Source organism: Rhinolophus hipposideros, assembly GCF_964194185.1.
Source record: "Rhinolophus hipposideros genome assembly, chromosome: 4".
Taxonomy (NCBI): Eukaryota; Metazoa; Chordata; class Mammalia; order Chiroptera; family Rhinolophidae; genus Rhinolophus; species Rhinolophus hipposideros.
The window spans coordinates 105963221-105988878 of NC_138050.1; the positions used below are offsets into that span (position 1 = coordinate 105963221).

Here is a 25658-nt window from a genome sequence, read left to right on the forward strand (position 1 = left end):
TGAATAATCTTTTTAATGCGTTGTTGCATTTGATTTGCTACAATTTTGTTTAGGATTTTTGCATCTGTATTTATCGGAGATGTTGGTCTGTAGTTTTCCTTTTTGTGTTGTCCTTACCAGGTTTTGGTATCATTGCTGTGTCGTTTTAATGGTCTGTCTTTCCCTTTTTCAGAAATTGAAAAGGGAGGATGTGGGGACCCCGGCGTCCCAGCCTATGGGAAGAGGACTGGCAGCAGTTTTCTCCATGGAGACACCCTCACATTTGAGTGCCAGGCAGCCTTCGAGCTGGTGGGGGAGAGAGCCATCACGTGTCAGCAGAACAACCAGTGGTCTGGCAACAAGCCCAGCTGCGTGTGTGAGTCCTGGACCTGGAGGGGCCCTTTGTCCTGCCACGCTCTGCCCTGGGGGACAGAGGGAAGTGAGTGCACACTCAGGAGTTAGCCTCAAACAGCCGGGAGAGAGAGCTTCTCTGACCGGCAGCAGCAAGGCCAACTGCCCCTTGCCGCCTGGTCACTGGCTGGGGTTGCACCGGGGAACGCAGCACAGGGCTGTGTCTGATGCGGGGCTCCTGCAGAGTCTAGGGCAGTGGTCTTTGGGACCCCACGGGTGACAGTGCCTGAGCTGTGCGCATGGGCGAGGCTGTCAGTTTGCATTTCAGAAGAAGAACTGCCTGTTTCCTCCGAAGGAAAGTGCTTTAACAAGGAGGAAAGAGGGACTTCAGAACCAAGTTAGAGACATGGTTGTTTTTCTTTTTCTTGTTGTTGTTTTTCTTTTTTTGTTTGTTTTTTTGTAACTAAATATAGCAGTGGCCGGAAAATGGATATGAAATCATGTTGAACAGGAAGCAAACCATATCCTAGAAATAAATGCTACAGCTGTTCCCTCCAAAAATACTGGGGGTGGGTGCCAAAACAATGTATACACATTACTTATATTCATCTTTTGTTACCGGTACTGTATCCTGAGTTTACAATTTTAATATAGTATTTTTTTCTTTCTTAAAATGTGTATACATTTTTTGGCACCCTCTGTATATGCACGGATTTTTAAGTACACAATCTTAAAAGTAAATTTTCCAAGAGATTTTTGTAGTATCCACCCAGAATATGGCCTGATTTTCCAAGTTATTATCTATCAATAATTACCCTGTAACTAATTAAATAGATAAATAACTTGAGAAAATGCATGTTAAAGGAAACATAAAGTCAAAAGTTATCCTAGAAGCCTGAATAGGACCAGAATTATTTTCCAGTTGTTCCTGTGACAGACACATCTCTTCATGTGAATACTTGTTCTTCTGTAGAAGGAAAGTTATAAATAGAAACGTTTGTCTTTTGCCCCAAGTTTTAGTGCGCTGGATAGGACCATGTTTGAAAGGAGCCTCTACTTGGTTTTGTGTAGGTCTGGTTGTGTTACATATGATGGAATATTCTAGTTAGTTTGGGCAAAGAGAGAATGAGCGATTTATAGTCGTGGGTCCTGATCCTGGCGATGGGCAGGCCAGGGTGCCTTCCTAGGGTCCCTTCCCCAGGTTCCCTTCCCCGGGTCACTTCCCGGGGTTCCCTTCCCTGGGTCCCTACCCGAGAGTCCTTCCCCAGGTCCCTCCCCTGGGTCCCTCCCCCGGGGTCCCTTCCCCGGGTTCCCTTCCCAGGGTCACTTCCTGGGGGGTCCTTTCCCCGGGTCCCTTCCCCAGGTCCCTCCCCCAGGTCCCTTCCCCAGGTCCCTTCCCCAGGATCCCTTCCCCAGGTCCCTTCCCCGGGTCCCTTCCCCAGGATCCCTTCCCCAGGTCCCTCCCCCGGGTCCCTTCCCCAGGATCCCTTCCCCAGGTCCCTCCCCCGGGTCCCTTCCTGGGGGGTCCTTTCCCCGGGTCCCTTCCCCAGGTCCCTCCCCCAGGTCCCTTCCCCGGGTCCCTTCCCCAGGATCCCTTCCCCAGGTCCCTCCCCCGGGTCCCTTCCTGGGGACCCTCCCCGGGTTCTCAGCCATCCTGCACCCAGTCGACAGAAACCTCTGTGTCTCCAGTTTCGTGCTTCTTCAACTTCACTGCGTCATCGGGGGTCATCCTGTCCCCAAATTACCCCGAGGAGTACGGGAACAACATGAACTGCGTGTGGCTGATCCTGTCCGAGCCGGGGACCAGGGTTCACCTCATCTTTAATGACTTCGACGTGGAGCCACAGTTCGACTTCCTCGCCGTCAAGGACGACGGCATTTCTGACGTCACGGTCCTCGGGACCTTTTCGGGCAACGACGTGCCCGCCCAGCTGGCCAGCAGCGGCCACGTGGTCCGCCTGGAATTCCAGTCTGACCACTCCACGACGGGCCGAGGCTTCAACATCACGTACACCAGTAAGTGTGGCCCACAGGCCCACAGGCTGCCTCGCCTGCCCCCTTTACTGATGCTCGGGAAGCCGAGGGTCAGGCCGGTGCCCCTGAGGCTTCACAGTCATAATTAACATGAGGAGGGCAGCAGAGCTACGCAGCGCTGTGCTGCTGACCCCAAATGCATCCGCGTGGACCTTAGCGGCCTGGCCACCCCGTGGTCAGCGCTGGCTCTCACTGTCTGCTTTCTTCTGGCCTGGTGCCTCCCTTCCCTCCCTCTTCCTTCCCACCCATCCCTCCGTCCATATCCATCCCTCCATCCATCCCTCCATATCCATCCATCCATCCATCCCTCCATCCTCCCACCCAACTATGCACACTCTGTGCTCAAAAACAGTACAGGAACAAGGACTGAGGGTTTGGGGTCAGGAGCCGTGGATGAGACCCCGCTCTTGTGTATACTTGGTGAATTGTGATAAGGCAGCTAACCTTTCCTTGCCTCAGATTCCTCATTTGCAAACTGGATTATATTTACGAACATCAACATACATGCCTTGTGGAGGGAGTAAAGTAAGATTCAAATGTTAAATTAGTTACAAGTGACAATTTTCTCACTGCGTACTTCTCTGAGGTGCTGTGCTCAGAATTCGCATAAGTACTGTTTCCCCCAAAAATAAGACCTGGCTGGACCATCAGCTCTAATGCATCTTTTGGAGAAAACATTAATATAAGACCCGGTCTCATTTTAATATAATACAAGACCCGGTCTATAATATGATATGATGTGATATGATAGGATATAATTAATATAATATACTGGGTCTTATATTAATTTTTGCTCCAAAAGACGCATTAGAGCTGATGGTCCAGCTGGGTCTTATTTTCGGGGAAACACAGTAGTTGGTAATTATTTCCTGTGACTGGAACTCCGGGATGTGGGCTGCAGAGGCCTTGTTCTGTAAATGAAGCGAGCTGGGCTCAGACCTGCAGGGTCATCTGCCCCTGAGCAGGTGACTCTCAAGAGCCAGGGTTCTAACCAAGATGCCTGTGAACCAAACTCCTCCCCGGCCCCCCCACCTCTTCTCAGTTTTTCTTCGTGGATGTGAAAGCTGCTGTCAAGCTGTTCAGTGCTGTGCGGGTGTAGTTAAATCTATGTGCCCATCTCTCTCCCTCACTAGAGGACAAGATCCTGTTAATTAGCTGTATTTATCTATCTACCTAGGAATAAATAACTCAAATTTAGGACAATACGTTGCTTTGTAACTAGGTTCTTTTAATACAAATAATCAATACATGGGATTAATATTTGAATATTTTATTTTTTTTTTTTTCCTTTTCAGCATTTGGTCAAAACGAGTGCCATGATCCTGGCATCCCCATAAATGGACGGCGTTTTGGTGACCGGTTTCTTCTTGGGAGCTCGGTTTCCTTCCATTGTGACGATGGCTTTGTCAAAACTCAGGGCTCGGAGTCCATCACCTGTATCCTGCAGGATGGGAATGTCGTTTGGAGCTCAGCCGTGCCTCGATGTGAAGGTATGTCCTCTCTCATTTCCCTTATTTTCCTTTGAAATGGTGCACCTAGTTTAAAAACAAACGAATGAACAACTGCATTGGTTTCCTAGGACTGTTGTAGCAGAGGAGCACAAATCCAGGGTTTAAACACAAAACGGTGGTGTCTGTCCCTCAGGCCCGAAGGCCAGACATCTGAGATTCAGGCTCCTCAGGGCTGGTTCCTTCCAAGGCCGCTAGGGCAGGGTCAGCTCCAGGTCTCTCCCACCTCCAGTGGTCTTCTGGCATCTCTGGAGTTCCTTGGCTTGTAGAATCACCACCCCAGCTTTCTCCCAGTGGGAGTACCTCTGAGTCCAAATTTCCCTGTTTCTGAAGAACCAGTCACATTGGGTCATGGCCTGCTCCAGGGACCTAATCTTAACAAATTACATCCACACTGACCCTCCACCCAAACAGGCCACATTCTCAGTGCTGGGATTAGGACTTCAAAACGTGGATGTGGGGGCACGTGATTCATCGCATAAGAACAACATAGTTTTTAGTTATCTACTTCAAATGTAGCTGATGTAAATAATACCTAGTTTTCTTCTTGACACTTCCACTCTGGTTACGTATGTAAAAAACTAATAGACAGAAAAAACAGTTAAGGAGAGTATTACCTCTAATGTGTCCTCAGGTGAAATATATTTACTTAGAATATATACTCACACCCTCCCTATCAGAATGGTCCATGCACAACCGTAGAGAAAAGCTTTGTAAAAAATTTACCTCCAGTGAACACCAAAGAAATAGAGGTCTTTTCAGTAGACACTTTTTAGAGCAATTTTAGATACACAGAAAATTTGAGAGGAAAGTACAGAGATTTCCCGCATATACCCCTGATCTCCCACACACATACACACAGCCTCCCTGTCATCAACAGCCCCCCAGAGGGGACATCTGTGACACCTGGTGAGCCTGCACTCACACGTCCTCACCCAGCGTCCACAGCTCACATCAGGTCACTCCTGGTGTCGCTCCTTCTGTGGATCTGGACAGATGTGTGACGACCTGTACCCACCATCACAGCGTCACACAGAGGAGTCTCACTGCCCTGAACGTCCCCTGTGCTCCCCGTTCACCCCTCCCCCAACCCCTGACACCCTGGACTTTTCACTGTCTCCATAGTTTTGTCTTTTCCACAGACAAATGTAATGTAATTCCACATTACAAAATTGGGATTATATAGTATGGTAGCCTTTTGAAAATTGGCAAGATATACAGATTTTCACACAATGGTAAAATACCATTTTTGTGTATGAGATGGACAGAGGTTTTAACACATCAATCAGATGTATTATTGGTCAGGTTGTGAGATAGCTGGCATTTCCTCGCTGTGCTCTGCAGAGTACAAAATCAGAACATCACAGTGTAAAGTTATATTAAGGGTCCTAATGTTTTCCTACCTTTTCAGCCATAAATTACACTTCAGGATCAGTATTAAAAAGATGTATTCAAGAACTGTGAAAATATTTTTTTAAAAGCGTTTTTTTCTGTATTAAATATAATAGTAAAAGTTCAGAAAAACTAGATTTTAAACAGAGAGCCAGTTAGACAAATCATGACACATTTAGAAACAAGTATAACATGCGTCACTGACAAGATTGCAACATCAAAGGTGCTCATTACTTGTTGTCAAGTGAAAGATCCATGATACAACCCCCTCTGTTGTGATATGCCACTTTGAAAAAAAAAAAAAAAATATATATATAAATTTAAATGTATATATGTATTTAATATAAACATAGAAATATATATATGTATATATGTACATGTGTGTATGTATATGTGTGTGTATAATTTTTAAAAACTGAAAAGGAAGTTATACACCAAAATGTTAATCAAAGTTATGGGTGAATTTTTTCACTCTTCATTTCATTTTATTTTCTCGGTTTCTTTAATGAAGAGGTATTTCTTTTATAATAAGGAAATAGAAGAGAAATCCATATCAAATGCCGTGTTTCCCCGAAAATAAGACCTAGCTGGACCATCAGCTCTAATGCGTCTTTTGGAGCAAAAATTAATATAAGACTCAGTATTACATTGTATTATATCTTATATCATATAATATTATGGCATTATATTATAAAGACCCGGTCTTATATTATAGTAAAATAAGACCGGGTCTTATATTAACTTTTGCTCCAAAAACGCGTTAGAGCTGATGGTCCGGCCAGGTCTTATTTCCGGGGAAAGGCGGTAGGACCCGCAGTGGAGGGTCACTCCCCTCTGGAGCCTGACTGACCTGACATCACCAGGCAGGTGCTCTGAGCAGAAGCAGAGTCTCCGCATGGAAGCCCCTCAGCCCGCTGACTGGCAGCGCGGTGGAGTGGGGCTGTGGGTGGTGGTGACCTCGTCCTGCCCCCAGCCCGCCCTCCAAAGTGATCCGTCATTATTTTCAGGATCAGCGTCATTTCAAGTCAGCACTGGCAGACCCTGCTAAAACAACAGAAAGGTGTTCGTGTGTCCATACTTTCTGAAGTTGTTAAAACAATTTGGTGGGCTGTGAGCACCACCAGGGGCAGAAAATCAATAAACGGAAGGGCAAGAAAATAATAGAATTTTCATTTTTATCTCTTTTATTGCATATTTTGTGTAAAAACAGCACTGTATCAAACATTAATGAATGGATGGGTTATTACAAGTACGTAAACATCCACTCGTGGGTGCTCTGACGTACGAGGCTAACAGCGTGCAGGGTAAAGCGCATTCGCTGACACGGCTCCAGCCACACGTGTCACTACTCACTTTGCAGCCTGGGCCATTTCATGAGAAGGGGTCTCAGACAAACTGGACGCTCGGCCTGGTCTCTCCCGGACGATTCCAGCCGGCACAGCTGGGTGCCCACGCATCGTGGGCTCAGGGCAGGTCTGACCCTCAGTGCGGTCCAGGCCCAGGAAGAAAAGGACACTGGTTCGTGGCAGGTGACTGTTTGCGTAAAGTCAGACAGACGTTTCAAAGGATCACGTGAAATGTGAATGGTCAACTCTGTCATCATTTAGAAGAAACTTTCAGATAAAGTTCAGTGCGAACCCCAGCTATGGGTTAGCAAAGAAAACAACACGAAGGACTAGTTAAGGGTGAAAGACATGCTCCAAGTTTACTTGATGGCTGAGCACAGGTGACGCTCAGAGAGGACCTGAGGAGATGGCTGGCTAGGTCCTGGGTCAGTGCCCCTTCTGAGGGGGGATGAAACCCGCAGCAGAGCCTGGTAGGAGGACAATGTCCCTCCCACCCGTGCTGCGTGGAACAAACAGAAAACAGGAACGCATTACCATTGTTAGGGTGTTAGGAAAAAAACAAAAAATAAATTAGAATACTATATTAACTAAAATCAACGTGAGAAAGTAATTCAATGCAACAGTGAGTTCTTTGTTAATATCAATAAAATAGGCAAGCCCTCTATGTTTCTGGTCAGGAAACTCAGAGGAAAAAAAAGGTATTTAGCAGTATAAAAGAGGAATAACCATAATTAAAAATAATTTAATACACTAATAAAATAATGTATTGTTATTAATTTTACATAAAGAGTAAAAGGCTCACAATTAAGAATTATTTTTTAAACAGTCTGTTTGTTTATTCTGGCAGAATGTACTGGATGTGAGTGTAAATTGTGTGACTTCTGGATGAAAGATTTCTCTCTTTATTTGTTCTGCCTCTAACCTGTATTTTTCAGCACAGCTCAACGTCATTAAAAACATAAGTTATGAAGGGGGGAAATAATTGTACAGCAATATATCATTAACTCTATGACAACAGATTTTAAAGTTCAAAGGAATAGGCAATTTCCTTAATAGTAATAATAATAATAATAATAATAACAATAATAATAACTTACCTAAAGTGACTCAAATTAAAAGTGCAAAATGTGAATCAACAAAGTACCATAAAAAGAGATTTGTAAAGATTGAAAAAGACACACACACCCAAGAGATGCATAAATATGTTCTCCATCTTTCACGTACAGAGGATTTAGTGTTGGGAAAACTCACAGGTAATGGAAAAGATGGATTAAGTCCTGTAGGACGTTTTAAAAAGCCAATATTAGTGTAATACATCCAAGCAAAGTACATAATTTACAAATAAAGCTACAGAAAACAATATGTATGATCAAGACGGGCTTTACCAGGAAATGACCTGGAATACAACACCAGACAGTCCCTAACTCAAAGGAGACTCGTGTTTTGAACGCCTTATTCACACGTGTGCTGTGTTGTTATCACCTCTGTGAACGCAACCCGCACGTCCCTGGTGCTGCTCACCGGACATTCCTGATTCTGGGTCTCTGCCACACAGGTCTTCTCTTCCTGCTGAGTCCTGACGGGTTGTGACCAAGTAGGTACTAAGCGGCAGTGACAGGTCCAGCTTCTGGCCCCGAGTCTTTGATGTCCAGCAAGACCTTTCCCACAGCCATGGCCCCGGGTAGGAAGGCCCTGTGGGCACAGTCCCTCCCTGTGTAGCCCCAGGGCAGTGACCTCTCACTTGAGCCCCCACGTGGCGGGCGTGTTTGTTATCTCAGCGTCACCTAATCAAAGCTGACTACTGAGCAGAGCTGACATCATCATGTAGTACTTCAGGGCTTAAGTTAGTCGGTCCCAGTATTAAGATTAACATGTCTGTTTCATCAGGATAAAGGGATACACGTTCTGAAGTGCACTGTAAATTGTAGTGATATGTAAAAGACAGGATGTTAAAAAAATAACGTTGACAATTTAGGTGCGTTCCAACATGACAGCTCACAAAATTTTAAAGCTTTACTAAAGGAAACACATCTTTGTATTTGGGAAATAATTCATTATACAGATTTAGAAGTATCCCAGCTATCTTTTTTTTCCTAAATCTCCGAGATAGTATCATTGGATAGTTACTTAAACATGAAGTGAAGCTTACTACAAAGAACTCAATGAACTCAGTTTACTTGGGAATAAGTTTTTGCTTTGATACTTGCAATGGTCAAACCAGGAACAGAGCAGAGCGAGTTGTGTGACAGCCGTGTGCTTGATGACCTACTGACACCCTGCCTCACCTTTCAGCCCCGTGTGGCGGACATCTGACAGCTTCGAGTGGCGTCATTTTGCCTCCGGGATGGCCGGGATATTATAAAGATTCTTTAAACTGTGAATGGATAATTGAAGCAAAACCAGGACACTCTATCAAAATAACTTTCGATAGGTAAGGAAAACCCTTTTCTTCCTTAATTTGGATCCTCGCATGCGCAGTGTTTTTAGCTAAGTGCATCTTAAAAGTTTGAAATATGACAGTTGCTCATTGGTTTCCCCAGAGGAGTTCAGTTACAAAACCATAGGCTCTTGCTCGGTAAGATTCTCCTTGGGTTTTATCCCCCACGACCAGCTCAGGCGCCCCTTGCAGGCTTGCCTGGGGAGTGCTGGTCCTGGGCGAACCAGTGCGTATCAAGTGCACTGTGTGGCCTGCCACGGGGCTCCGTGGACCCCTCAGGTGCCTTCCGGAAGGGTGGGAATCAGCGCTTGTTTTGTGGTGACCCTAGGAGTGGGCTGGGCGCCTTTAGTTCGCGGAGTTGGCAGTGGCCGGGGCGTGACCGGTTAGTCACCTGGGAATTATCCATAACTGGTACTATCCCTGGAATGTTGTTTGGGGCAGCTATTTATTGTCTATATGGTAACCTAAAATAATCATGCTATTCCAGTTTTTCATGATTAAAACATGTTCCCATTTGTCTCAACAACGAAATCGATTTGATGATTAGAAACAAAAAAGTTTTTTGAAGGAACCATGTGCTTTAAACCTATTTAGTGTTTCAAACTTAATCTCCAAGCAGCATCAGGCTTTTTCTAACAATAACCTACTCCATGACTAGACTGAGTTCTGCGTTTTAATATTCAAAATATTACAATGTCTCAAAATGAAGAACATTCTTATATTATTTTCTTTTTGTTTCCACTAATTTTATAACAATCAAAACTTTCATACAGGAAAGGTTTTGAGTGGGAGTTGTTCTTATCTGTTAGTAATTATTTGTATTTGAAATTATTATTTCTATTATTACTTTTCTCTGATGGAATAATAATAATCTCCACTAGGATAATCTCTCAGAAGAATAATTTTGGTTTGCATCTCTGTTATCGTGGAGAATGTCTCCTTGCACATATCTTAAACACCGGGAGAACATTAGCTCTGTAGTATTCAATAAATTAAGTCTGGTTTGTTACTAGATTTTATGCTTTCTGGTGTTGTAAGAGTAAGAAGCAGAAGTGCATTCGAACTCCATGGGATCTGAATCATTTTGCAAAAGCCGTGCTTTCCCAGTGCAGCTTGGCACAGCTCCTTAGTGCTCTGTCACTCTATTTTTAGTAGCCTGAACAGAGACACACATAATTTGTCTCAATCTGTTCAATATTATTGAACTGTAGTATTTTGCTGAATTCTACTTGTAAGTACCAGTATTTCAGATATTTTCAGACATTTGTGATTTTCATACAACTCTTTAAAAGACGAATTGCATGGTGCAATTCAGTTTACACCTTGAGCCACTCGCGGGGCTGACACCCTCATGTAGGATGTGTTTGCAGAAAGATTTTCAGCTCCATGCTGATGTCATCATTATGCCCTGTGTGTTAGGTTCCCAAATAAGGAAACATACTCAGACTTTTCTCTTTCCACAGTTCTCCTGGCTGTCTTCCAGCTGTTGGGCTGTGCACTTCCTCTGTGCTAACTGTCCTGAAATAAGATGTACAAACCTGTGTGTAGATATTTCAAATGAGAATTATTCTATGCGTTTCCAGACTCGTTAACTTGGACTCACATAACAGAGAAACCGTAGGGCCTTTTGAGAACATTTTGAACAGGGAAAGCTGCACTATTCAACCCCCAATGTGCAGCCTGGGGCCTTAGCCGTCCACGCCACGCCACACGTGTTTATAGAAGGTTGGGCGTTGGGGGCTGTCCTTGTAGTGCTAGGAATGTATGGTCAGTGTGCACGGTGGCACGTGACCTGACGGTGGACGGGGCAGAGCCTTGCACTCCTGCATCTTCTTGTCGTTCCCCGTGACGCTCAGGTGGCCGCTCTCTCCCCGGTCCTCCTCCCCATGGGCAGGTCCGTGCAAAGTGTGGGGGCTCTTGGTGCAGGCGCCTCCCCACACACACACCCACCAGGGAAGTGTTTGTTCTCTTGTCCCCAGGGACCCAGAGCTCCCAACGCGTCATGGTCCCTGCGCACACAGCCAGACCCTTGAACCTGTCAGCTTTACAGCGAGCATTGGGCCCATGTAGAAAATAGCTCGGTGCCTGGAAGGGCGCCTGTATTGCATCGAAGGACCCGAGTGGCTGCGTGTGCCCGTAATACCACGCGGGGCCATGTCCTTCTCCCAGGAGAGGTTAAGCACTTCTGGAAGCTGCTCTGCCTTTTCCAGTCGTTAAAGTGGCACTAAGCTGCTGAAGCGGCCGTGTGCTGAACGCTCCTCTAGCTCTGAAGGAGCTGATGCCACTTAAAAGACACGGGGCTGGTCACTTCCAGAGGGTCGTCACATGTTTTGAGTTGTGACATGTGACTTGCCGACCCCATTTCGGCTGTGCCTGTGTTAAGATAGCGGCAATCACGGTGGGTGGGGGAGTGTGACAAATCGTTAAAAAATGTGGAGTGATTGCTTTGTGCCCATTGGTGACTGATTATCTATTGACGAATGGCAAGTAATCCAGTGGCAGCACCTTTGTTTTAGAGCTGGGCACCGTCCCCTTTTTGTCCGTGATGGGACAGGACAGATGCTCAGTAAGAGGAGGGGCGTGGGCGGCTCCTTTTCGCGTGGAAAAGAGCCCGGCCCGACACACGTGTGCACGCGGGTGTTTCTCCGTGGCCGTGGGCTGTGAGGCGGGCGCGCCGGGCCGCGTGTCCGCCCCGCCGTGCGTGTCAGCGCCGGCTGCCCCCTCGGCCCGCAGGTTCCAGACCGAGGTCAACTACGACACGCTGGAGGTGCGGGACGGCGCGGCCGCCGCGTCCCCGCTCATCGGCGAGTTCCACGGCACGCAGGCCCCGCGCTTCCTCGTCAGCACCGGCAACGTGCTCTACCTGCTCTTCTCCACCGACAGCAGCCGCGCCAGCGTGGGCTTCCTCATCCGCTACGAGAGTAAGTCCCAGCCGCCCGCGGGCCCGGGCACGCGTGTCCCCGTGCGCGCGCGACCCGGCCCTCGCCGCGCTGCCCACTGCCCGGCGCGAGCGCCACGCGTCCTGCCGGGGCCGACAGAGCGGCCTGCGCGTGTTCCCTGTGACTCAGACGTGGCGGGTCATTCTAACGTAAGGTAACAGGGCAATTAGAACAATGCAAGGTGTCCGTGCTCTGCGTGACGGAACCACCCATCCATCCCACTGGTGGGAAAAGCTCATTGACCAAAGCAGGTGACGGCACATCACTACGATTGTATGTTTGTCTTGAACAGTATTTGGGGCTAGAAAAACGTGATGGGGGCAGTTGTGGTGCCTCCTTGTGAGTCCACAGAGACGCATGTCCCGGGCGGACAGCGTGTAGCCAAGAGAAGAGAAGCAGCTCAAACCTAGGGGAACTTCACTAAGTGGCAACTGACGGTTAATGTTCACAGTTGGCAGAAACATGTAAGAGCCATTGTTAGACATAGTGGAAATCAATTGATAAGCTACGACAATGCAGTGTATTTTGCAGGGTCATCCCAATTTCAAGTACACCTTCCCCCTTGTTTCCATAAATCCAGTGGCTTCATGATGATAGTCTTGTCCTTTGATTCTTTTAGCTGATGTACCAAACCAAGTTTAGGGGCACAAACGTGCGAAGTGCAGTCTGCCCATCCCGGCAATTCTGGACCCAACTGCAAGTTCAGAGAGCGCCCTAAATGACCTTGAGGGTTGATAATTTGATAGAAGTGGTGATACTCAGTGACATCCATTAGGAAAGCAGACAAGTTAGAACCAGCCAAAGAAAGAGACAGAGAGGGTGGAATCTGCGAGCCGGGGTCCACACTTAGAGCTTGCAGGGGTCTTCTACCCCTCGAATCATGAATGGTATCCCCCCTCCCAGCCATGATGTGTGACAACCTGCAGAGTACTGTTGACCAGGGGAGCTCACTTGAGCTCCATGTCCGGAGATTTTATTGGTTTCATTGCCTAGGAGTCACTGGTTGAATCATTGCCCCCATGGATGAACTCCATCTCCAGCTGCCCCATTCCCTGTACACTGGACTGAAGCCGTGTTATTCCAGCAGCCCACCCTACGCTACCTGGTGAATATATATTCTCAGGTATGGCCCCAGGGGCCCACCATGAATGACAAAGCCGCCTACCACGCAGGAAATCCCCAGCATTTAGAGGTTGTATGGCAGGAGCTAGTCTCTGTGCGGAGGCCACGCTCCTTCCCGCACATTTTTGAAGAGTGGTCCACGGCCCTCCTTGTGTTCCTGATCCGACTACAGCACCTTTTTCTATACTAATGAAGAAATATGATCACTTATTATTTATTTTAAAATACCATCCCGAGTTGTTTTTCATATATTTGACTTAATGAAGGAAGGTATATCCATATGGAATATCACTGAAAATTTGGTACAATATGTGCAGTGACCAGCAAAGTGATTCCGAAGACCTTTTGGGGGACTAACCAGTCTAAATGTTGGTAATGGTAAAATCTTTGATTAGTAGTTCAAGTCATAATTGCAATGTTCTGAAAGTTATTGAGACAGTTACAAATAGTGATAGCAAGGTCTTCTTTTCATTATTTTGCATTCGTAAAAGTTGCCATAATATCCTTTTCCCTTCTTCCCATTTCCTTTATTTTTAAAATACATATTACGCTAAAATTAGAGAGAAACGTTAAAAAACAGAGAAAAGAAACTTTTCTAATGGAATGGTCATAATTACTTGACTCTCCATTGCACTTTACTTTATAACATCTATTAGCAGAGCCTAATTGCAGACATCTTGAAAGTGGCTGACTTAAGTACAGATATCAAAAAAAAAAACATGGATTTATGGAACGCAATTTTAGAAAATCAACTCGAATGTAGTTTTAATTTGCACCATATGTGTATGGGCATGGGTGAATGTATGCACGTATGTGAAAGTGGAAGTATGACTGCGAAAATCTAACCGAAACATAAAATATAAAATGTTGGAGAGTGGGGAAGGGATAGAGGTGGAAAATGGGAAAAGGCTTAGACTTCATTTAGTACAGATCATTGCTCTTCCATTGAAGAACTGTTAAATTCAGAGAGGTCAGCGAATTATTCAGCTGTGCACTATTATACATCTGATAAGTAGAGTACCAATATATGTCTCTCTACAGATAAAACTTGGTCAGTTATTAGAAAATGTACTGTTTTTTACATGAGTGGATTATTGCATTCACTTGCCTAATTGTCCAAGTCTGGGTAAGTCTGGGGCTATTTCGTATGTATTATGGCACAGATATTTTTTCTTGTCTACAAACTGGGAAGATCCTTACATCGTGTGTTATTTCTGGGCTTGTAGGTGTGACTCTAGAGTCAGACTCGTGCCTTGACCCAGGAATCCCTGTGAATGGTCGTCGGCATGGCAGTGATTTTGGCATCAGGTCTACGGTGACTTTCAGCTGTGATCCTGGGTACACACTGAGTGACGACGAGCCCCTCGTCTGTGAGAAGAACCACCAGTGGAACCACGCACTGCCCAGCTGTGATGGTAGGTGGGGCCGTGCAGCAGTGCTCAGAAAGAAATGCACACATGTAAATATTCAAAGAGTTCGGGTGGTACGTCTGCTTTAGGAGGCGGGACACTATGACTGAAGAAGTGGGATTTCTATTTGGAAAGGTGTACACCTTAAAATTGTGCCATTATCAAACATTTGAAATTTACCAAGCAAATTTAATAGGTAGAGCATCAGTTTAGAAATAAAGAATGAAGAATTATTGGCTGTCCTTCAACTCTGTCCCCAAAACACGCAAACTTACAGAGCTGAGTTATACACACACCTTCTACATGGCAATTATTGAAAATAGCATGTGCGACAGTGCAGTAAATGTGCATATTCTGCGTGTCAGCCCTGATTTTCTTCTGATCCAGGTCCACACGTCAAACAGCTTTCTCTAGGTCTTATTCTCTCTGACTCATCACCTCTGGAAGAGCTCTGTCCCCAGGAGCACCCATTTTGGGACAGAATACTCAGAAGATCCCGAGTGGCTTTTTGTGCCACTCCCCCTGCCCTGCACAGATCTACTCTTGGAAATCTCAAAATGAGAAACATTCTTGGTCATTGTGCTTTACTTATTACTCAACTGTATAATGTTCAGTGTATAGTTTTAACAAGGTAAACAAGAATCGTACCTGGGATCACTTGCAGAAAAGTTAGGGACTTTGCCTTTAGCCATGAGTATACCCTCATCATAACGTCGTTTCTATGTAAAAGAAACATACGCATTACACACATTTGCATTTTAGTGCCTTGTGAAGACTGTAGGCATCTTCAATCAAACATGATACACGCATCCATGAAGCATCGTGACTTCTTAGAAGTGCTGCACCAAAAGCAACAGAGTTTATGGCACAATGATGCAGCAGACCACTCCAAATCTTTGACCTTTGCCCCCAGACTATGAACCCGAACAAGAATTGGGACTTTGGAAGAGAACCTGCAGAGAGCGGGTGGGCAGTACGTGGTGGCTGGAGGCTATGGCGGGAAGTATGAAGAATCCGCAGAACTAGCAGAGCGGGGCTGCTGGCACCCGGGGAGAATTATTTGGGTGGGAAAGTGTTGCAAGCACTTGGATAATTCACATTGTATTCACACCATTTTTCTATTTACAAATCTCAAACGAGCTGTTAATATTGAAACTTGTATGGGGAGCAGAACAGACTAGGGATTTAGAGAATTGTCAAATGTGCATTCCTAACCCCCTCATATTTGAGTTCAGTGAAGAAAGTGGTGGAAATCATGTGGTGAAGTGTGTGTGTAAATAGAAATGAGTGTGCAACAGGGACAGTCAGTATCTAGAAATTCCCCATTTTTCCTGTGTGACAACTTACCAGAGACAACTGGCTCCTTTCAAAGCAAATGAAAAGGGAGGAAGACTTGGAAACAGTAATTATGTGTAAATTATTCTGGGAAGATGTGTCTTCATTTTCATTCTTTTTACAGTTGACCTTAAATAAACACCAAAATACTATATCACCTTAACAAGTATATAGAGGAGCATAATATAAGTAAATTCACCTGTAGAACATATCATGATTAATAGTAAACTGTTACAAAAGCTCCCATGAAAGTCTAGGACAGGACAACGTCCTCAGTGTCAGAAAGATTAACATTGTCCAGAAGATCTTACCTAATGCAAAACTTTAAGAAAATAATATGAAGTATAAATATTAGAAAGAGAAATTCATCAAATTTGGCAACAAGTGTTCCGTAGGTGACTGTGTTCAGGGTAAACACAAGATTGTCACATACAGTGTAACTTACAGAATATATTTATATACACAACATATTTATACACACACACACAAAAAAAAAAAATTGACAGGAATAACTATATCTCCCAACCTCTGAAGGTTTATATGTTTTTAAAAATTAGAAGTCTATAATAGAATACAAAATAATACCCTAATAAATGGGAATATACACTATGTTTCTAGATAGAAAGAATTAAATTTCAATGCACAAACTTTCTGCAAATAAAGTTTGAAATTCAATAAAATCTAATTAAGATTAATTTGGATTTCTAATAGAAATTTATATTTAGAAATAAATCTGGAAGGGTAAAAGTTCCAAATAGCTGAAATATATTTAAGAATGACAAAGAAGGACCATGCCATCCAGTATCAAAGCACATCAAAAATTAATGCTAATAAAACAATATGACATCAGTGCAGAACCACGCAGCACCGTGATTCTGGTAACAGATCTGTGCCTGCATAGGAACTTAATTATGATAAATTTATTCCAATCACCAAGGAAGGATGACCTATTTAATCAATTATGTTGGTCAAATTGGATATCTGATTGGATTTCAAAATGTTCACAAAGTAAACAAAAGTTATACAATTGATTAAAGATAGAAACGTAAAGATTCAAAACTTAAAATCATTATTTAAAACTACAGAGGTGCCATAAAAAAAACTGTATACACATTTTAAGAAAGGGGAAAAAAAACTGTATTAAAATAGTGATATTCAATATATACCAATAACAAAAAATGAATACAAATCATGTGTGTACATTTTTTGGCACCCCAGTATAGTGGGACTGAGAGCGTGAGATTTCATTTATCTGTACAAATGTAGGGGCACAGCTCAGTTTCCCAGAGAAAAGGTCATGTGAAATGAGGACCACAAGCAAATAGGGTTAAGTAAGACCACAAGTAAGGTAAGTAAGGGTACCAGCACCCAGAAGTCCCAGGAGGAGGGACTGAGGACTCACTGGAAACACCAGCTTTGAATTGGGATTCCAGTGATGAGTGGACTCCCCAAAGAGCCAACACATGCAGAGGCACTTTAGGTAGAATAGATGATTAAAATTTCCAGGAGCTGGCAGCCATGGCACACCCTGCAAATTCTGGGGCTGGTGAAGTAGAGAGCCTGGTAAAGGGATGAGACGTCATGTAGGTGAGGTCATCTAGGAGAGTCCGTGTAGGGGAAGTTGTCTGGGTACATCATCTGGGAGAGGGTGTCTGGGAGAGGTCATCTGGGAGAGGTCGTCTGGGAGAGGTCATCTAGGAGAGGGCATCTGGGAGTAGTCATCTGGGAAAGGTCGTCTGGGAGAGGTCGTCTGGGAGAGGTTGTCTGGGAGAGGTCTTCTAGGAGAGGTTGTCTGGGAGACGTTGTCTGGGAGAGGTCTTCTGGGAGAGGTCGTCTGGGAGAGGTCGTCTGGGAGAGGTCTTCTGGGAGAGGTTGTCTGGGGGATGTCGTCTGGGAGAGGTCGTCTGGGAGAGGTCGTCTTGGAGAGGTCATCTAGGAGAGGGCATCTGGGAGAGGTCATCTGGGAGAGGGCATCTGAGAGTAGTCATCTGGGAGACGTCGTCTGGGAGAGGTCTTCTAGGAGAGGTCGTCTGGGAGAGGTCGTCTGGGAGAGGTCGTCTGGGAGAGGGCATCTGGGAGAGGTTGTCTGGGAGAGGGCGTCTGGGAGAGGTCATCTAGGAGAGGACATCTGGGAGAGGTCTTCTAGGAGAGGTCGCCTGGGCACGTCATCTAGGAGAGGTCATCTAGGAGAGGGCATCTGGGAGACGTCGTCTGGGAGAGGTCGTCTGGGAGAGGTCGTCTGGGAGAGGTCATCTAGGAGAGGGCATCTGGGAGAGGTCATCTGGGAGAGGGCATCTGGGAGAGGTCATCTAGGAGAGGGCATCTGGGAGTAGTCATCTGGGAGAGACGGAGCAGGCATAGACCCAAAAGGGTCAAAAGGGTCCCATGAGCTCTGTAAGCGAGTGAGATGCCATCAGAGGAAGGCTGCATATTTGGTCCAGTAACAGACTATTTGCTTAGCTTTTGCTTCATTGGAACCTATTTCAGAGAATGATCACTTTATGATAAAAGGCTATGAGCACAGCAGCCAACTTGGGAGATTTCAGGGTTTGATAGGAGAGCTTTAGTCAGTCATGGCTGATTGTTTCCATTTGGTCGTAAGAATTATTCTTGTTGCTTTTGCAAATCTTCAGCAATCTCTTAAACCCCATGGGTTTTTATTGTAATAAATGATATATCACTAGGGTATTTAAACCTTTAAGCATGCATAGCTCCCAGGAAGGAAAGAAAAATCAGGATTAATTACAACATTTCATATCACGAAGAAGACAAACTCGTCAGCATCTGTCATCTCCATATTTTTGCTTCATTTTGTTTCCACTATTTATGTCTTTGCATTCTTAAGTTTTGGAGAAATAACATGACCATTGGAATCAACTGTCCTCCTTTTTTGGTGAGAGACAAATGCAAGGGAAACTTTGGGAAAATGTTCATGAAGTAAATACTTTTGTAAAGCGGTAACTCTCCACAAGCATTTGTTGGAAAGGTACTGTGTCTGCAGCCACACTTGAAAAGCCTATAATCTTTGAGCCTGGGGAGAAGAAAGACTTATTTGTTAAGTCACCCAGTGAAGTAAGTGCTTTATTAGACACAGGACAGCGTTTTAGAATAAGGAGATGAAAACAATAGTTACAATTTGGAATCTTGAAAGGCTCCGGGGGCAGCTTACAAGGTGTGCCGTTAAGATTAAGGTTGAGAGGAAGAAACAGATTCCTGGTGATGGAATGGTGGGAGTCCAGACATGGAGACTCAGCGAAGCCTGCAGCAGCTGGGGGTAGCCGTCCCTTTGCTGAACTTACGTCCTGGTCACAGGTAGTTCAGAGGCCTTACCTGCATCCTGTGAGCAGGGGCCTGACTGCTTGGGTGACGTGTGAAACTGGAGTGCTCCGGGTTCCCACAGTGGGGCTACGGGGTGTCGAGTGTGAAGCTGAGGGTGACGGGCAGGGCTAGGCACCCCCTTCAGATGAACAGCTCTGGTGTAACCACCCTTTTATTGTAGGGTTTTCTTACATGATTTCCTTTGAGAGAAGGAGTCCAATTGAATGAATGAATGAATGAATGAATGAATGAATGAATGAATGAATGAATGAATGAAACCAGTGACTTCTACAGGACATGGAGAGTCTATGAATAATTTCAAATGGAAAGTAGATTCATAAGTCCTTGCTGTGAATAGAACTTTATTAGTAGTTTAAAGCAAGAGAAAAGGAAATAACGGAAAAAGGGAAAGGGAAGAAAACAATCAGGCAGTATACAGTATGCTTTTATGTGTTAGTCTCTCTGAGGAAGAGGCAAGAGTAAGGAGCTGGGAGATAAATTAGACAAAAATGATGGAATCCCAGAAATGGCTAGAACACACCTGTTTCAGAAGACGCAAGAAGCCAGGAGTAGCTAGAAGTGTCACAGTGCAGACATGGGCCCTGGGAGAGAGAAATGATTCTGGGGCTGCGTCCCCAGGTGCTCAGCAAACAGTGGGAAGTCCAGGTGAGTGTCTCACTGTTCCTGAGAAGGAAGCTGGTGTTTAAAGGTGCCTGTGAGACCTGCCAGGTTTAGTGAGAGCTGGCGCTGCGGGAGCAGATAGTATCTTGCAGGAAGAGAGTAGAATCTGTCTTCTGACCCGCTCCTTCTCCCTCCGTCCTCCTTCTCATAGAAAATGACTGTAGCCTGAAGTGCAGCCGGCAGGCAGCGGCTCTTGTCCTTCTCCAATCCAGGTGGAGGAAACATTGAAAAATAACCTATTAAACCTGTGTTTTTTTTTTTTTTAATTTACAAAACAATGACTGACAGGTCTGCAGACTTGCATTTATTATAAGACTTTGGCCAAGTTCTGGGCAGGTGGGGGAAGATGGTAACTGTGGGAAGTCCGAAACTGCAGAATGCACGGGGCCTGTGGCTTCACCTGGAAGACCAGCAGGAACCCCGGGCTGCAGGGATGGGCATGCGACAGCCTGTCTGTCACAGGGCAGCCGTGTAACTCTGGGCTGACTGCCCTTCGGCACCCCTCCGTCGTTTGGTCACTTAGGGACATGTGAGTGCCCTGGGAGTGGGCGTCTGCGTGGACATGCGGCCATCACTTTGCTGCCCATCGTGCACTCGTCCTCTAGACCTCAGACCTTTGAAAACAAGCTCACATGTATCACGCTTTGCTATCTCTTTATAAATGAGAGATATCATGCTATGCTATCTCTTTATAAATTATTTGCCCATTAGAACATGGGAAACTTTGGACAAACAGGACCTTGCCTGTCTTATTCTTTGTTGTATGTCCAAGAGCAAAAAAAAGGTGCTTGGGAAAAAGTAATACGTTTATCAATAAATCATTTTGAGCGGATGGGTGGATGGGTGGATGGGTGGATGGATAAAAGCAAAGGGTCAGAGACAGGACTGTGTTTGCTGGTAGATCTCAGCTCCCTCGGGAAAGTCCTCAGCATGTGTCACACCTGCTGTTTCTCTAGCATCTGTTCATCACTGGACATCTAAGAGATTTTCATTACAAAGCCCTGGGTCTCTGATGGGGAGGGGCGTAATGTAATAGGAAGGAAAATTCAAGAAATTATACCCTTGAGGATAGCAAGAGCAAAGCTTGACTGTATCCTTTTTACCTGCCTTGAAAAGACTGCAGGACATGAGGAAACGGGTATTGTAATTCAAATGATACGCAGCTCTTTCTGTGGCTCCAGTGAAGGGACTGTAGACATTTCCATACATGGAAATCTGTAGGGACCCCCGTGGGCTCTAAAATGTGACTCAGGTTTCTTACTCCATCCTCACTTCAGTTTCAGGTGAGAGTAGCAACACAATTCTGTACATCAAATCTCCTCTTCCAGAACAAAACATTGTAGCTTTGTGCACAAAGTTTTCTTTATTCATATCTTCACAATGTGTGACTTTGTGTCGTGTTTACACACATAGGAACCAAAATAACAGCAGCTTTGCTTTGTGTGTAAGTTTCCATCGAACTTGGCGCCTAAGTGGCGGCTTGATGAGGTTGGGTGTTGATTTCTGGATTTGGTGTTTAGTGGACGGAAAGCATCCCACAGTGGTCAGAACGACTTCCTCCAGGCTTCTCCCCAGCGTAGGAGCAAACAGTTTACCTTGGAGGCTTTAGGCAGAGGTGAAAACCATAGTAATGAATTGTGCAATTTTCAGATGTAGCTGGATGCAAATTAATTTTATCAGTTTATAAGCAGGTGCAGACGTTAGGATAAAGACTACTGACAACCAGATTCAAGATAGCTTGATTTTATCTAAAGTGTTTCTCATTTATGCAGATGAAACCCGTGATAAAAGTTGAGGAGTTAAGGTGCTAATTTGCACCAGTCCAATCCCAGCCAGAAGTAAAAGTTAGCGAGATGCAGCTTCCCTGCCGGCAGTCTGCGCTCTCCTGCTTTATTCCTGCTGCACTGACCACAACTTCTCGGTTCCACGCTGAGGCTTCCTCGTCCCCCCGAGCTGTCACCATGGCCTGTCCCGGTTGTAATCTTGTGTGTACATCACCCGCTGCGTTGCTGGTCTCCTCTGGCTGCGCCCTGTCCTGTCCGTTGATCAGACCTCTGGCACAGACTCGGTCACCCAGTGGCCACCCCACCCATCTGTAGGCCGGATGGTGGGCTCCAGGCTGCACGTCTCCCAAACTGACTGATTCAAGGTCAAGCCTGTTTCTCCAGAGTCTTCCTTCCCCTTCGGTTACCTCACACTCAGGCTTAAAACCTCGCAGGCGGCCCTTCCTCCTTTCTCACCTGGCACCCCCATCTCGCTCCTGAGAAAATGCCTGGGCTGTCCCGTTAGAATATGGCCGGTTCTGGCCTGTCCCCACCACCTCTGTTGTGATGTCCCCGTCCAGGCTCCTCTAACGGCTTTACCCTCTGCCACCGCCACTGCCCTGCTCACCGCAGCCGAGTGGTCATGTTTGACCCCAAGTTGGTACCTGCCATCCTCTGTGCAGCCCCTTCTAGGGGCCCGTCATCCCATCGCAGAGACGCCCAGGCCCTTCCCCGCCTGTACCGCCTGGGCGGGATCGGGCCCGTTAGCCCCTGGAACTGTCCCCTGTGTGTCCTGCCCCAGGCACACCGTCCCCTCAGCCCGCAGGCCCACTCCCACCCCGTGACCCACTGTTTTCTCTCCGCCCGGGTTGCTGCCCAGACACCACACGGTTCCCTCATCTCTGCCAAGTCCTTCCTCATAGGCCACTTCCCAAGAGCCACCCCGAGCTCCCTTGCGTCACCCCCAAACTGTGCGAGGCTTGTTAGGCTTCCACCTGATGTTTGTCATCTGCCAACATTGCACGTCCTCCGCTCTCTCTATTGTTGGGGGCCATTCTGTCTCCTTCAGCTGGAGTGCGTGCCTGACGAGCGGTGAGCGCAGAGACATGCATCTGTGCTGCTCAGTAGCGTCTCTTCTGTGGCGAGGACCACGTCTGCTTAGCTGCAGCTGCTCAGGAACTAGTGGCTGACTGCATTAATCTCACATGTTACGTGAATGTTACCTCATGTGGAGTCAGTGTGATTTTAGGATGTGAAAATCTTAAAGTGTTAAACTTTTCTAGAACCCATTTTAAAAGTTTGTGTTGTGCTGACTTTTATATACTTCTTCCCATCTCGTTTGCACACTCAGAGATTATCTGTTCCCTTAAAATGCATGATGAGGAATGCCATCTTTTCCACGAGTTAGCTCATGTTTTTGCACATATTGTTTGCGGAACGAGCTGTTCCAACACATGATTCAGGATGGTCGTGTGAATGGGAGAAACGTATTCCAGGTACGAGTCTTTTACCAACAGACCCTGTCCTAGTTCCAGAAAGGAAGTGTAGGAACACAGGAGCAAAGGGACCTGGTGAAGTGAACATCAAGCTTAATCCTGATGGAGCGATTGGTGTGTGAGACGCGTCCTTGGCAGGAGTGAACCCATTTCATTCTCACGGCGACCGGTGAAGTGGGGATTCTGTCCCTTCTCACCTGTGAGGATAAGGGGACCCGAGGGGCAGAGAAGCGTGCTCTGTGTACAGCATGAGCCGTGGGGGCAGAGCAGCCTGGTCTGTGCTGCGTCACACGCGGGCCTTGCAGCCACACGCACGCGGGCAGGTTGGAGGGGAAGGACAAGACCCGGGAGATCTGGGGACACACACGTGGCTGGAACCCAGAGCACCTCACTCCGCCCCTGGCCTCCTGCTCTGCTGATGGCATCCCCTCGGTCCCTTCTCAGTTCAGATCTTCCACTCTCAAGAAAGTTTCACAGGGTGCAAGATATGAAACGGAAGAAAACACCCGCGAGGATGTGTTTAACATTCAATTGTTTGAAAAATTAGTGCATATCGAGTTTATTTGAATTTGTAAATCGCTGGTGTGTTACAGATCTAACACCTGTTAATAACTATCGATCGTTCGGTCTGGGTGTTTGGTGTATGTCAGATCCAGTACTGTGTCCGGCAGTGGCACTCACTGTAAAGGCCTATCCTGAGAGGTGGATGGGACTGACCAGCGTTTCATTTTCCGGATAAGAAAAGGAGGGAGGGAGGGCAAGCAAGTTGCCAAAGACGCCAGAGCGAGCCAGTCGTGGGGTTGGCTCTGAACTCACTCCTCACAGCAGGTTCCGCGCACGTAAACGTCCATAATACGTTCATCTGCTAAGGGGCTCGGCTTTCCTGCTTCTGATTCTGTAGAACTTTCTTTTCTTCTTGCAAAACCGAGTCACATTGAACAGGGCAATTGTATTTAAACCCACTGAAGTGCTTCTGAGAAGACCAGCAGCTCCAGAAAAATGTAAACTGCCCCATTTCTGAAATTCTCATTGTGAAGGTCAGTGTTCTGTAGGGAAACAGGACCAGTGGGGTGTGTGAGTGTGAGTGTGTGAGTGTGTCTCCATCTCCATCTCCATGTGTACATACACATATAATGTATATGTATATATGTATGCATACACACAGGCAGAGAGAGAGGGGGAGAGAGAGAGATAAAAGGGTGGCAGAGAGAGGGAGGGAGAGAGAAAGACAGAGAGAGGGGGGAGACAGAGAAAAGGATGGGAGAGAGAGAGGGAGAGAGAGAGAGGGAGGGAGAAAGACAGAGAGAGAGCGAAAAGGGTGAGAGAGAGAGAAGGAGAGAGGGAGGGAGAGAGAAAGAGAGGCAGAGAGAGAGAGAGACAGAGACAGAGAGAGAGAGAGAGACAGAGAGGCAGAGAGAGAGACAAAGAGAGACATAGACAGAGAGACAGAGAGAGAGAGATAGAGACAGAGAGAGACAGAGAGAGACATAGAGAGACAGACAGAGAGAGAGAGACACAGAGAGAGAGAGACAGAGAGAGAGAGAGAGAGAGAGACATAGACAGAGAGACAGAGAGACAGAGAGACATAGACAGAGAGACAGAGAGAGACAGAGAGAGAGAGAGAGGTATTAAAGACAGGACGTGGCTCGTGCCTTTATGGACACTGCCCTGTTCCCAGATGTGCGGTGGGCAAGCTGGTGATCCAGGAGAGCCAATGGTGTAAGTTCCAGTATGAAGGCTGGTCGGCTTGAGACTCAGGAATGGCCAGTGTTTTGGTTAGATCTGAAGGCAGGGAAAAGGACAGTGTCCCCCGTTGGAAAGCAGCCAGGGAAGAGGAGTTTCATCGTATTTATGGGGGATCTAGCCTTTTTGTTCTATCCATGCCTCAACTGATTGGATGAGGCCCACCCCCACTGGGAGGGCAATCTGCTTTACTGAGTCGGCCAGCCTGGCGTTAATCTCATCTAAAGACACCCTCGCTGACACAGCCAGGATAGCGTTTGACCATGTGCTTGGGCACCCCGGTCCAGTGGACACCTGACTCACCATCAAAGGGCGGGTTCTTCTTTAGTTGTTATGCTTAACTGTTATTTCTCTAAGTTTTGTACTTCTTAGGACACCTGTATATGAACTAGCATATTACAAGTTGCAAGTAAAATGACGTTTGGGTTTTGTTTTCAGTTTTCACGGTGGTGGCATTAGAATTCTTTTAGTCCTTGGCCAGTTAAATGTCTCTCGAAATGTATGGTATTCTAGCAATCATTATGCAATTTTTTAAAGCACACTAATGCTTCCTTATTATTTTAAGCCCTCTGTGGAGGCTACATCCATGGGAAGAGTGGAACAGTCCTTTCTCCGGGGTTTCCGGATTTCTACCCGAACTCTCTAAACTGTACCTGGACCATTGAAGTGTCTCATGGCAAGGGTAAGATTCTTACATAGATTCCAAATGTGCAGAATTATGACCAAGATACAAACATGGGGGAAAGAAAAGAGGATTCATGTGTGAGTAAGATAGCTAATTTCCTCATATTGTTCCACTGTTAAT

At 46.1% G+C, this 25658-nt stretch overlaps 1 protein-coding gene across 4 annotated transcripts in view; it reads left to right on the top strand.

The window, feature by feature from the left end:
- Positions 1-25658, top strand: part of CSMD1 (CUB and Sushi multiple domains 1) — a 1600646-nt gene that overhangs the window by 1289095 nt on the left and 285893 nt on the right. For 3 of the 4 annotated variants that reach the window (XM_081046432.1, XM_081046429.1, XM_081046430.1), the window contains exons 13-19: positions 173-418; positions 2020-2346; positions 3660-3854; positions 8903-9041; positions 11781-11968; positions 14335-14523; positions 25419-25535. In XM_081046432.1, coding sequence (XP_080902558.1) covers positions 173-418; positions 2020-2346; positions 3660-3854; positions 8903-9041; positions 11781-11968; positions 14335-14523; positions 25419-25535 — 1401 coding nt within the window. The remainder of the gene's footprint in view (positions 1-172; positions 419-2019; positions 2347-3659; positions 3855-8902; positions 9042-11780; positions 11969-14334; positions 14524-25418; positions 25536-25658) is intronic. The other variant, XM_081046431.1, reaches the window with a different exon arrangement.